Source organism: Rousettus aegyptiacus, unplaced genomic scaffold (assembly GCF_014176215.1).
Source record: "Rousettus aegyptiacus isolate mRouAeg1 unplaced genomic scaffold, mRouAeg1.p scaffold_m13_p_16, whole genome shotgun sequence".
NCBI lineage: Eukaryota > Metazoa > Chordata > Mammalia > Chiroptera > Pteropodidae > Rousettus > Rousettus aegyptiacus.
In genome coordinates this window covers 3,073,834-3,087,801 of record NW_023416291.1, presented here as the reverse complement: position 1 = coordinate 3,087,801, position 13,968 = coordinate 3,073,834, and the positions used below count along the sequence as shown (strand labels likewise).

The following is a 13,968-nucleotide window of genomic DNA, read 5'->3' as shown; positions in this document are numbered from 1 at the left end:
GCAGAGACTCCAGCTGACAGCAGAGATAATGCGATTCAGTTCCAGGCCAAAGCACTGCACTTGTTTTTGTTGTTTTTCTCCTGTCCTATCAGCAGCCTGTCTCCATGGATTTGTCTGGGAAAATGATAAATAGTAAAGCAAGCAACACTCTCCAACTGTCTAAATCATCCTCCCAGCAAAGACCTCAAGCAAAGCTTTGCGATGAACCATCTTTTTAAAACCAATGAAAATAAATGCAAGAAAATGCACATACCGAGAGATAAGTATTCATACAGAGCCTTACTTCCATGAAGTTTTAAATGGATTAGAGAAAAAGGTCAATCATAATCATCGAATAGTTGTAAATACATGAAAAAGAACTATAAATATATGAATGATGCCCTACCAGCCCCCAGTAACCAAATTATAGTAGATTACAAACCAGATTTGACCACTAAAGGCCATCGATGTACTTGCATTAATTCCAAGAAATAAGAATTTAAAGGCATTATACAGATATCGACTTCACCAAAAGTAAATGGCAAATTCAGTATCGCAAAATGAAAAAAATCAGGAAGCACATAGGGAAAACCTAAACATAGTTTCTGTGCCCTGGAAACGCTTCTGGAAGGATTTTTAAAGCCGTGAAAACAATAACAAAAAATGTTTATGCTTGGGAACTGAATAAAGAATTTAAAAAATCACTATTCTGGATTTAAGTTTCTATTCTCCACGTTTTGATTTTAATCAACCATTCAGGCAAAATGACTCCATGTCACTAGCCTCTGATGGAAGAGAAACTGAAATGTGAATGATGGAAATAATTAAGTTTCATGAGACTTACATGACACGTTAACAAATGTGGACTATAAAAAAATCGGAAACCACACTGGGCCGTGTTACTGTCCGACGTGACGGTCATCGATGTGACAGACAGACATAAAGAAACTCAAGAGGCTGCGTCCCTGCCTGCCATCTAATCTCGACGATCTGAGGAACACTTAAGGCCGATAAATAATAACAATTCGGCTCATCATTTTTTTTCTTTATCTCCTTATTTACCTTCAGCAGGATCCTATAATTTCTTTTTGGCAATTACAGGAAATAACGAAATATCAATATTAAGCCACCTTGATCGAATGCTTCTGAAACCAAGGAGAAAGACCGTCCATCCGACAGGAGTCTCGGGAGCGCTGACGGCCGGCGCTCCGGACCCACCCGGTGTGCGCCGAGCATTCGACGGCGGTCGCTTCGAGGCCATCTCCGGTGTCGACGGCACTCACGATGTCCTCCTACTACAATAACAGTTTAAATAAGAACTAGCATTCATATAGCATTTATGTATGTACAAAACACCTTCCGTGTGTTATTACAATTGACCTTTCACTTTTTCTTGGCTTTATGATCTTCTAGAAAAGGGGAAAAGTTAATTTGTGACGAGTAAGAGGTAGGGATGGGGGCAGCCATACGGAGTCATTTGAAAATTACAGGATTAAATATAACCTAAAACCTGAATTTCCATTCTCAAGACTAGTGCTCTTTTTCATACACCACCACGAGACTTTAATGTATCTCTATTCACTGCCCTGTGGTTTCTCAGTCTTTTCATCAAATCGAAAGCTTAATAAGTCCTTTGCATTGTCTTAGTCAATGTAAAATCTGAGGGCTATCCAAAAATTTAGGTGATATGATCTGTGCTAGACAGTTTTACACTAAACCAGAAGACAAGGATTCCAGGTAATATATCCTAAAATCACAGTAAAGACAGTACGTTATTAATGCTCTAAAAAAGGAAAATTCATTAAGCAAGGCAAAGTATCCTTGGACAACTAAACAACTGCATTTAGAAAAGCTGCATGCGAATCTTAAGTGAAGGGCTGCAGGAGGAAGTCATCCCCATTTCCTGGCCAACACTGCATGCTAATCCCGGTGAGTGATAAAAGGTCCCATGTAACTAGCCAGCCTCTTTAGCAGTCAACCTGCGTACTAAACTACTAAACGTCCTTTGGGTAATTCCTTCATGCACAATATTTTTATTTAAAAACTCTGAGACATCAAATATTTTAAACAGAAACAAACTTTAGAATCATAGTGATTACACATGGCTATATAAGGCCTAATAAATATCATGGGGATGACAGAGGTAAAACAAAAGAATACATATCGACCTAAAATTGGAGAGCAATGGCTTTGACTTTAAATGACAAACGAGGAGGTGTCTACCCCTTCCACGGACCACACCCAGGACTGGGAAATCACTTCCTGTTGTATAACTCTCTCCTAGGGTAATTTAAAAGCACATTACGTTAAGAAAATAAAAAATTTAAAACTCTACAGCGTGAATGTTGTAAAATGCAAAATTTTGTAAAATGTGAAATTTTTAAACGAAGCACACAGGGCAATCCTTGGGTGGCACATCAGGACAACACGGGAGAAATGGACGGGCTGGAAAATAAAGCAGCAGGTGTCCAGAGAGACTGTTCCCTTCCCTACGATGTGCCTTTCTTCCTCATTGGGTCAGAGCCATTGCGAGCTACTCCGCCTCTCTGGACATCGATTTTCTCCTCTCCAAGCCATACAGAAGCACCACTTGGCAGGGCCCTAAGAACGTCAGGGCCGCTGTATGCCTGCTCAACCTGAAGGGAAGGAATTCTTCTTAGCTTTGAGTATGATTTCTGGACTTTTCTGATTCTCCTCATGTACTCAACTTTGCTTTCTTATTTTCCATTTCAAATATAATTTCTAAGAAAAAATCCTGGGGTGAAACGTACAAAAGCACATAATATTCATTTATTCATATATATCTAGGTAGATCTACATATAAACTTCCATATACACATTATACTTTTGTCTAGACTACATTTTAACTTCTGTTTTCCAAAAAGAACACCCTCGTTGCTTATGAGAACACGTGGCTATTCTCTCTGCCTGAAGGAGCCCAGGTTCAGGGCACAAACGTGAATGTGAAATACCAGTTCGCAGAAACCTGGCTGCGGACCACTGTTCTTACTAATTTTGCAAACTCTGTAGGCAGGGCCATCAACCGTCACCAAAATACACTCACGAACGTAACTAAAAGAAGAGAAGTTTTATGAGGAATTGTCCTTAATTGTTTCAATGGTGACTAAACGCACAACCGTGTCACTTCCGCAAGGCTGGTGGAATTGCTGACAAAGCCTTATCAGTCTCAACGTGCATCTCTCCAGTCAACAAACACATCACTCAACCACCCAAACTGTCTTTCACTAAACATTTATCACCCCGCCCCCCGAAAAGAAACCACGTGAACAGTGCATAACCAGTGACAGTGAGGAGGTAAGCGATAGGAAATCCCAGCATTCTCAGTGAAGGACATGTAAAATAAACTTAAAAGACACACTCCTTAGCTCTGCAAATTATTTTCATTTTGAATCCGCAAATTACAGCAGACATGAAATGCCGCTGCTTTCCAAAGGCACTGACGCGGCCGGCTGGAAGCCACGCGAGGCAAGTGTCTCCTCCGAACTGCGCCCCTGCGCTGCGCCCGGCAGGGGACGAAACAGGCGCCTTGCCTGCCGGGGCTCACGGTAAAGCGACAGTGAGCCCTGCAAAAAAGGGAGCTATGGGGATGAACATTCCAGAATAAACAAGTGAGCAGCTCAAAGCGGGATCGAGAGAGCCAGAGAGAGACAAGGAGCCGGACCATCTACGGTGCCGGGCGACAGCCGTGGCAGCTGTCCGGAGGTGCAGGACTACCATGGCCTCGGGCAGGTGAGGTCTGCCTCATGAGTATGTCCTAGCTCTTATCATCCCTATTAGCTTTGGCAACATGTGTCATAACTGGGTACGAGAAAAGAAAGTCAAACGTTTTTGTAGGTCATGTTTGTTTTTGCCTCTCCATCACCCATCACGTGGCCCGGCACATAACAGGTGCTCAATAAATATTTGGTGACTGACTCAATCCGAACCAATAAACAGTTTACCTGAATAGTTTAGGTTCAAAAATTTAGTTTAGGGGTCAGCAAACTTTTCTTAAGGAGCCGAATAGCAAATACTTTCATCTTATCTGCCCAACAGTCTATGCAGCAATGGGCGTGGCTGTGTTCCAATAAAACTTTACTTAAACAGGCAGAGAACAAAGGCGTTTTCCAATCTCTGCTTAGTTTATTCTGTATCTGTCTAATTGCCTTAAGTCTTTCGTTCGGTTTTCCTGTGAGCATTAAGGTATGTTTGTGATCTGCTTGCTAATTTTGTTCCATCCTAATCAACTCAAATGAACAAAGCAAAACACAATTCCAATAACAACACACGAATTCCGCTTCTCTCTCCTCTTCTCCCTCTTCTCTCTTTCTCTTTCTCTTTTTGAAGGAAAGACTGACAGACTGTGAAAAAAGCTATTTTACTGGCTGAAGGCATACTACGGTTTTCACATAGAGCACTACTCATTTTGCTCAATTCACTGCGCCAAGGACTACGACGGCATCGTGTAAGATACGTACGAAGTGCATGTATTTGTCCAGAGTCAGTGGACATCATGTGTAACTCAGCCAGCACGTGCCCGGTGCACAGCACACACCTAATGACTGCCCGTTCTCTCCCCACTGGTCAGCTTGCCCTTTTCCCAACGTCCGCATCTCCTCCCTCCCCAAACTTACATAATCTACATTTAGATTTAAACTGTTACCTGTTAAATAAATTACCTGGTAGGACACGCACACATTTCAACTATTATTTTTCAAAGCAAAGCCAGTTCCCCCCATTTCCTGAAGCTGCTCACCCTCCGGCTGGCCGAGGGAAGCCTGTGAAAGCAGCAGACCCTGCACTCAGGAACCATTTCAGGTGAGCATCTCCACCTGGTGTCAAAAAAGAGTTACTGCAAGACCAAAATTATTGGCAAGAGAACAGATGAGAGGCTGGAGAGTATGAGGGCTAAGGTTCATTTTTCCAAATCTACTCTGATGTACATGCCAGGCCAACACTGCAGACGAGGTTGAAGCTGCTCATGCTTTATAATTATAATACTTTAAACATATGTCTCACACACACACAGAATAAAATGTCACAATGAAATGTGCACAAAATCGGCACATTATTCTTCATACTCTCTATGCACCTTAAAAATACCAAATTAGCCTTTCCATCACTGCCTTTAAAACATTCAATACGTGGCTTCGGATTTAGTTCTTGGCTACACGAAACATTAGCTATCAAATATGGGAATCTAGAAGCTTTTTGAAATTTAAAAGTGAATTAACTTTAAATAATCATATAGTTAGACATTTCTCTTCTAACTCTAAGTTGTTTTTACATTCATAGACATTTTAAAAATATTATATAGACCAAAGTACTACAGGCTGATTGGACATCTGTGAAAGGAGAAAATATGCAGCTCGGCAAGTTTTCCTTTTTCAAAGAGTAATAAATTTTCAGTGAAAAATTTACCTGTTCTTCAACTGTCAACCAAGGTTTTTATTACACAACAGCAGCCCTGAGGCTGATTTACGGCTCACCCCCACCAACATTTATGACAATCAAGTGGTTAAAAAGCAAAGCCATTTTTGCACACCTGGATAATATCTGCTTGCTTCATAATCTGTTTGAAGAAAGGAACTTTTCAATAACAAGAAAGTTTGGGAAGGTGGTACCTGAAAAAACTTTAAAAAAAAAAAAAACAAAATGAAACAAAAACCTCAGAAATTGGTTCAGTAAATATTTTAGCATCCTTTTATGTAGCATTTTGAGTCTCTATTATTATCCGTGCCTGTGTCATGAAAGAGAATCATAGAACGTGAATGATATATCAGGGATTATCTAGTCACATTTCTGACAGGTACAGGAACGGAGGCCCAGAGCAGCTAACTAACTTCAGAGCACACAGGGCGAGCAGCAGCAGGGCCAGAGGCAGGGGCCAAGCCGGCCCCTGCGTCTGCCTGCCCCGTCTCTCCCACGCCTGCTTCTCGCGGTCCGCCTCGGGCCTTTCTATCCCACTTTGTCCTTGTCGCCTCTGTCATCGGTTCCATGTGCCGATCTCCGTGTCCTCTAGACTCTCTTCCTCGGTTATGCTGCTTATGATATGCAAAAGCCCCTCTGCAGTGCTACACGCACTCCAAAAAGTCACCCAGAAATACTAAGGTTTGGGAACGGCGGAGCCCACAACATTAACGAAACGTTCAAATCTGAAAATTACAAAACTCCTCACATGATACTTCTAATAGCATAAATTTATGAAAGTGCAGCTATAAATAAGTGAAGGTAAATGAGGAAATTACATATTCAGCATTGTTTTAAAGCTAAAAAATTTATCTATTTTAAATACCTATGAGGTTTAAACCAGATTAATTCTGAAATCTTCATTTTAACAGTATATGAAGCCTTAGAGTTAAGAAATTTATCTACATTCCACCAAATTTAGTGTCTTGGCTACTTCTGTCAAAGAAAACAAAGTGTTTCTTTACCCAAATATGTATTCTTAAGGTAAATTAGGTAAATTTTACTTTCAGCTCTTCTTCCCCCCTGAGCAATCTTAATCATCCATTTCTCTTCAGGGTTCTCTTTGCTAACTCTTCAGAAACACCCCCTGACTATCTGTCTGCCAATTAAATGTCCATGAAGCTCACCTAAATTAGGGGTCCTAGACTACATGTTAAACCATTTTTCAAAAAGTCAGGAAGCTATACGAATTCCTCTTGGCATATAAGAAATATACTGCCTCTGCTATCGATGCATATGAGAGACACAGAAAATGGCAGAAGCAGGCTCCCACACTCGACAACTTAGAAAGATCTATCAAATCTATCAAGACGAATTTGGTAAGATTTAATTCCTCTGTTCCTAAGCCTGAGGCCCTTGCAGCTGCCTCCATGGACACCACTGGGAAACCACCTGGCCTTGAGGAAGAGACCACCTGGGGAGCACATGGAAATCGGGAGAAGCCAGGAGCTGAACTTGAGGGAAGACTTGTAGGTCTGACTGTACGTCGCTCATCTTCTCAGACTTGAATTAACAGCACAAGCCCCATGCGGGGAAGTGATCACTTAGCAGAAGACGCCTCAGGAACACCTGGACTTTTCAGTTTTGTTTTTGTTTTGTAATTGATGACTCTAAATTCAAAAGCAGGCTACAGTGTTGACTCAGCTGGCAAATAAACTAACAGGACCCTGGAAGGCATCAGCGGAAGCAGCCTTCCCATTAAAGGCACTCAGTGCCCACTATGGTCCGAGCTAGAGACCACAGCCTCTATTCGCGTGGACGCCGCAATCTGTGAGGGAAAGGAACAAATGGACAGCAGTTTAAGGAGAAAAGGATAAAAAATGCTGAGGATGGAATAAGAGAATCCTATGAAATACAACGAGCTGTCAAGGCCAGAGAAGAAAATACTGGTTGGTGAGACGATGTAAAGACAAGACAACATAACAGTTTTCAAAGATAAAAAGAACCATATGTAAGAGAAATTGAAAATTTTTCTTTACAGCATCTTGGAATAAAATCAGGCCGCTGTGTCGCAGCTTTAGGGAGATAAACAGCTGCTGGCTCAGCAGAATGAAGAACCTCCTAACAGCCTGAGCCGCGGACGAGCGGTCTGCTTCCCGCGTGAACAGGTCCCCGTCAGCGTGGGCGCGTGAGCGGAGGCCGGAGAAGCGAGGGTAGGACCTGGATGACGCGCTCGGCGCATCACACGGCCAGCGGCACTACTGAGCCCTCCCAGTTCTCTCCAGTCTTGAAAGAAATAATTTATTTCAGAACTTGGTTATCCAGGGCAGTAGGAATTATATTTTGTTATTCTGCTTTCTCTAATAAAAGACTAAACGACTTATTTGCATGTTGACATCAACAAATATATTTAAATGTAATTTTAACTTCTCAAAAAGTTAAATATACAAGCCCAAAAAAATCCCAATAATGACGAATACTGAAAAGGGCATTCAACTCACCACTACAAAAAGGCAAAAACCAATGGAATTTTTAAGATTCAGGTGCCATAGATAAATATTTACATTATTCATATAATAAACAAACTACATTTCTACATTTATGGATTTTGGCGAGTCATTTAGTTGGAAAACATAATTATTTAGTCCAAGAACATGTATTTTAAAAGATTCAATATTAAAAGAACTTTTAAGAACAAGAAGTTAATACACCCTTCCTACTATTTTTGATTTATTTTAAGCTCATTATGTTATTGACTCATATGAAATTTATCTTCAGAAAGTTTATGCAATCAATACATTTAAACAATCTTTAGAAAAGCTTGTGAACAGCATAAAGCACGCTGGACACACACTTGAATCAAACATGGCCAAACTTAGACCAAATGTGTTATTTCTTCAACACTAAAACGGTCCTTTCATTTTCTTTACAGTTTTAGGCTAAGAGCAAAATACCTTTTAGCACAAGCACATGAAATTTACTTTAATTCTTCTGTCATTTATTCTCTTCCTACTTACAGTTTTCCCCAGACAAGGCAGGTGGGGAAAACTATGTCCATTCATTTCGTAACAGGAAATCTTTTTTTTTTTTAATTGTCTCTTAAAACTGTTTTGTTTTTCTCAGCACATTTGGGGCACATTTCGAACACCATGTTTTAATCACATATGTGCCGAAAATTTTTTAAAAGTATTATTACACAATCTCCCTAATAGTTCTTCAGAGAAAAAATAAAATCTGGACAGGAAATAGACTTTTGATATATCACATCTCATGTGAGTAGTAACGAAAACATAGTTTAAAAAAAAAAGTCATATTCCACATGAATATGAGATTCTACCTGATAATGATTAAAATATTTTTTACAAAGTCACTAATTATTTCAAGTTTTTTTTTTCTTTTTGCACAACTGCAAATAGGACACAGACATTTAGACCATGATTCAATGTACCACATTCTAAGTTGTATTTGAAAACACGGTATATCTGATAATGATCTGGAAACCATTCTTAAAAACACTTTCCCCCATTTACCCATTTTACGTTTTGCTGGGAGTAATAATTTTATTTTTATCTATTACAAATTAAACATTATAATTTTTCAAAAATTTGAACAGTAAATTAAAGATTTTTAGATTCCTCCTGACCATGTAAAACTAGGGCTTTATATCTAACTAGCGAACACTTTCAATATCTTAGTTTCAATGCACTCATCCAAAATTAATTGGTTAAAAAACATGGACTTCTAATTTTTAAGAACTAATCAAAGTATGCATATGTGTGTGTATATGTATGTATTTGCATATATGCAGAGACATTCATACAAACACACACAAAAACACACACATACGATTACATACGTTTGCACTTTTCTCTGAAGGCTCCTGAAGCAAAGGTTAATTAGCCAAGAGATGTGAACGGTGTGTAGTAATACTGGCTCTTAAACACTTATTTTGGACAATTAGGTGTTTTTAGAACTGAGGGAATAAAGGTAAAATTTCATAAAAGATCAAAAATGACTAGAATTTTGGCAAGATATTTCTCAAACTTTAATTTCTCAAAGTCCGTGACGCTGCAGACTGTCACTGATGGGCCGCTGGTTATGGAGCACAGCACCTGCCTTCCAAGGCAGATACATCAGCAGGTGAGACACACTAACAGCAATGCAAAACAACCCCAGCAGGCGAAAACGGAGAACCACTCCATCCCCTCAGTCTCCTGCTCTGGAGACAAGCTCTGCCCAAAGCCTGGTGCAGCGTTTTCTCTAAGAGACCCGCGCCACCCACAGACTGATGTGCCCCAAAGAAGACGGAAGGCGCCTGCCTCGGGGGCTCTGACTTATGCTAAGATGAGCTGAAAAAAGGCCCCCAAACCTTGGGGTGGCCCAAGAATAACTTGTAATGTCTAGGTTTGTCTTAAAAATTTCTCAAGCTCTTTTGTACCAGGTGTGGGTAAAAACTAGGATAACTTACAGGCTACCGTAAAGCACGACGCTTGCGGTCCAGCGGGTCTCACGGAAAGCAGCAAAACATTGAAATGGACAATTCCACTGTATTCGATAACAGACTTACATGCTGCACACATAAAGAACACGAACAACTGTATCCTTTAAACAAGGAATTTAATTTCATTTACCCTTTTCTGCTTTAAAGGAGATTACATGTATAATTTGAAGACATATCTGGACAAGGAGAAATGCCACATTGAGAAAGGACAGTGAATTCCCCAGAATAAGGACATTTCAGTACGAACCACATGACAGGCACAAACAGGCTGGTCTTGGAGGGTCAGAATTTGTTCTAGGGGCCAGAAGAGAGTCCGGGTGGGGGCCGCGGGGAAAAGCTGAAGAGCACGGTGGCAGAGGTCCAGCACAGCCACAAGATTCTGGCCCCTGGTGCCCACGCACCTCCCGGCGACTTGATCCAACCCTAGTCTGGGTGCCACTGTGAAGGGCTTTTGCAAATATGATGAAGGTTGAATTAGCTGTCTTGGAGGTGGACTGTCCTGGCAATGGGAGTAAAAGCACGAGGGGTTAAACCTGACGGAGATGCTCCACTGCAGTCCCTGAAGATGGAAGGGGCCTCGCGCGTGGTGTCCAGGAGCTGGGATGGCTCCCAGCCGAAGCTGGTAAGGAAGTTCGGCGCCTAGGCCTATGATAAGGAGAACTGGATTCTGCCACAACCAAGCGAGCCTCGAGCCTCGCAGAGGAGTTCCAGCCCCTGGTGAGAAGGGAGTCTGGCCAACGCCCGGCTTTCGGGCCTGAGGGAGTCCGTGGGCAGACAGCTCCATCACGCCGCGCCCAGATTCTGAGCTGCCTACAGAAACACTAATGAAGGTGCAGTGTGGCCGGCTGAAGCTGAGATGACGCGTCATGCAGCAAGAGAAAACATAAGCACTGACCAGGCTGAGCGGCAGAGCCTGACTGAGAAGAACCAAGAGTTTATCTTAAGCCCAAAGTCCTATTTCAAGAAACGTATCTGACACTGAGGACGCACAATAATAAGAAACCAAAGAAGAGCACTGTTAAATCAGGCAGTGCAGAGAAGGAAACCTGAGAAATTTCGGAATTCATCAGTCACAGTGTCACCAGGAGACAAATGTCACAAAGATACAATGCACTCTTACCAGGAGAAAGATGATTTGTCTGGATTTGGAGCCTTTATTTGTGAAACCAAAAGGTGTGGCTAAGCCATCATCAAGGACTCTCCTAACACACCCCCTCTCACCTCAGTCACATAGAGCCCCCCTTTCCATGAACGTCGGAGATGCTGATGCCTGGGCACTCACCCAGACCCTACCAATGCGCAGACCCCTTAGCGAGCTGCCTATAAAACACCGCGTCAGAAAGGGAACGTCTATTCAAAGCTTTCTTACCTTTGAATTTGACTGAAGGGTCTTTACCACACAGCAAAATGCCTACGGGAATGAAAGCAAGGCTCTCTTTCCATATACAAGCTCTTTCCAAATCTTTAAAAGGGTCATTTCTTAAATCCCATTTTTTAAACTGAAAGTGTGTGTGTGTGTGTGTGCGCGCGCACAGGGTGGGAGGAGCCCATAAAGTCAGAGAATGTGAACAGAAAAAGAGAAATTGGTTCATGCTCCGGGAGTAAAGTTTTACTCTCAATTTAAATCCTGGTTAAAAAAAAAAAATTATACATTAAGTATAAATTAGACACTTAAAATTTAGTTGACTCCTACATTAAATTATGATCTGGGAGTGGGGGGAGTGGTAGCAATAGCCTGAAAGGTTAATTTTGTACCTATATAGCTGGACTTAATGCAATCGAGCTATAAAGTCAATTCTTACAGGAATATAATCCGTGGTCATTTTTATTCCAAGTACCCTGAAAGCAACAGCTGGACCAAGACTTTTAGAAAGTTATTAATAATAACCTGAATCTAACTAGTAATTATAAGCTAGAAATTTACCTTAATTTTAGTGAAATTGCTAAAAACTCAAAAACAAATCAGATGAAGCAAACAAAAAAACGAATCTCAGAATTTCAATTCCCTAGAGAAAGGTACTGAAAATGTGATGTGGCAGTGGGGGAGGGGCATCCGAGAGGCTACAAAGCAGTTTCATTCATGTCAAGCTATGAGCGATAAAATCATACAAAACAGCTTTTCCCTGTTCTCTCCCATTTCCTTTAAACTCTTTCAATATCCTGTAAATGAAAAACTGATCAGAAAGTAACAAACATAACATACTCGGATGGTCCGGTTCCTGCTTTTGCGGCGCCCACATGCCTCCGTTCCTACCTTGTCTATTCTGTCCGGGCGGTTGGTAGCCGCCAGGATGGTCACGTCCCTCAGCTGCTCGATGCCGTCGATTTCCGTTAAGAGCTGAGCCAAAACTCGGTCGGCTACGTTCCCGGCACCTGAAGAACTGATTGTTAAAAAGAGTTTTAAAAAACTGTTTACTTATCTTCAAATATTCTATACTTAAAAATATCGCACATCCTATAAGAAGAGAAACTGCCCATTTCAAAATATAAAATGCATGCTCCAGAATTCATTATTTGAATTATCGTATTCAAAAAATAAGAACGTTTAAATCATTTTTCCTCCATTGTCAACCATGTTCATTTTTTCTTCAATAATAAAATGCTAAGTGAGTGTCAAATATAAAAGATCTGGGAAGAAGATAAGATTATTTAAAAAGTTTTATCATAAGCACTTTTTACATGAGACTTATCAGGGAAAAAAACAACTGAATATTACATAACTGTTTCCATTTTGATTTTAAGTTTTAAATCACAGGTAAGAAAATAAAATTTTAAGGGGCTTTTAAAATGTCGTTTTTAGATGCTGAAGGCTTACAGACACATTTTCACATTCAATTAACATAAAGTTAATTTATGTTAATTGAATGTGAAATTAATTTCACATTTCACAAATAGAAAATTATCATTACCATAAACACTTTAGACACTGAATTCAACATGAAACATTAGGCATACAAAGAAATGGAACGAATGAGAAAAATCGAAGATATCTTGTTACCAATAAAATCGCAACACATCCCTAGTCATCACATTGCTCAAACCCTCATATTCTGCCACGAAAACCACCGACATGACACTAAGGTAAGCTCTGCTCTCTAAAGAAAGCTTTCCTAACCACAGGCGCCCCCAAACAATGAGCCTCCTCAATAAACTAAGACACTTTGTTTCTTCGACAAGATGTATTAGGAGGCAATTGATATACATTGGTAATTATCTTTATGTTTCAGCCTTAAGTGTGTATTAGCTGTTTAAATGTAGTAAGTAATAATAGGTTGGCTCCTCAGAGTCAAGAAATTATGTACCTTAAACAGTTCAAACTTTCAGATAGGGATATTTTTATACTTCTCAAATATTTTTATATTTTAAAAAATGTGGGTTTATTTAAATGGAAAACCTTCTAAAACAGGTACAACAGAACACTTTTCAGGAAGGTCCTGTAAGACTGTGTCCGATGCAGAAATGTTGGGCTCAAGAAAGAGACTAATCCCAGGAGATCCCCATTGCTCTGCCTTCTTGGGTCCATGCCAAGAGCAGTTCTCTTCCTGCTTTTCTACTGTTTTGCGTCTGCTCCGTGAACGACGCTCTCTTTTTCGGTGGGTGGCAGGGAGGTGGTTGCTGAGCCGGGGCCTACGCACAAGGTGTGGCTACGAGACACAGGCTTGGGCAGCTAGGCCATGGGCACCCACCCACCCTAGGAAGGACTGGACGAGATGCCCCTGCACCAAGACCAGAGCCACCGCGTGGCCTTCTGGGCAGAGGGTAACACGGTGCCCTTTCCACAGAGCGCACGGGGGAGCCGGGGGAGCCGGGGCAGCGACGAGCTCCCCCAGCGCTTGCTCAGCGACCTGATCGGGATGCTCCTCACGGCCGCTGTCAGCCACAGCAAAAGGATGGCCCATCACTCCTGCATCCTCAGCACAACCGGCGGTCTGGGGAGCCCAGACCCACATTCAGAGCGAGTGTGGACAAAAGCTGATTCGATGTCTACCGTTTGTAACTCTTTGACATTTTTAAATGCACTCTAGAAAAAAAATGTAACAATTTAAATTGGGTACATGAGATGGCCATAATCTAACTCT

At 41.2% G+C, this 13,968-nt stretch overlaps 1 protein-coding gene across 2 annotated transcripts in view; it reads right to left on the bottom strand.

Annotated features, from left to right (window-relative positions):
* The window catches only part of SPATA5 (spermatogenesis associated 5), a 132,261-nt gene that overhangs the window by 60,431 nt on the left and 57,862 nt on the right, over nucleotides 1-13,968 (bottom strand). For both annotated transcript variants that reach the window (XM_016160227.2, XM_016160228.2), the window contains one exon: nucleotides 12,144-12,270. In XM_016160227.2, coding sequence (XP_016015713.2) covers nucleotides 12,144-12,270 — 127 coding nt within the window. The remainder of the gene's footprint in view (nucleotides 1-12,143; nucleotides 12,271-13,968) is intronic.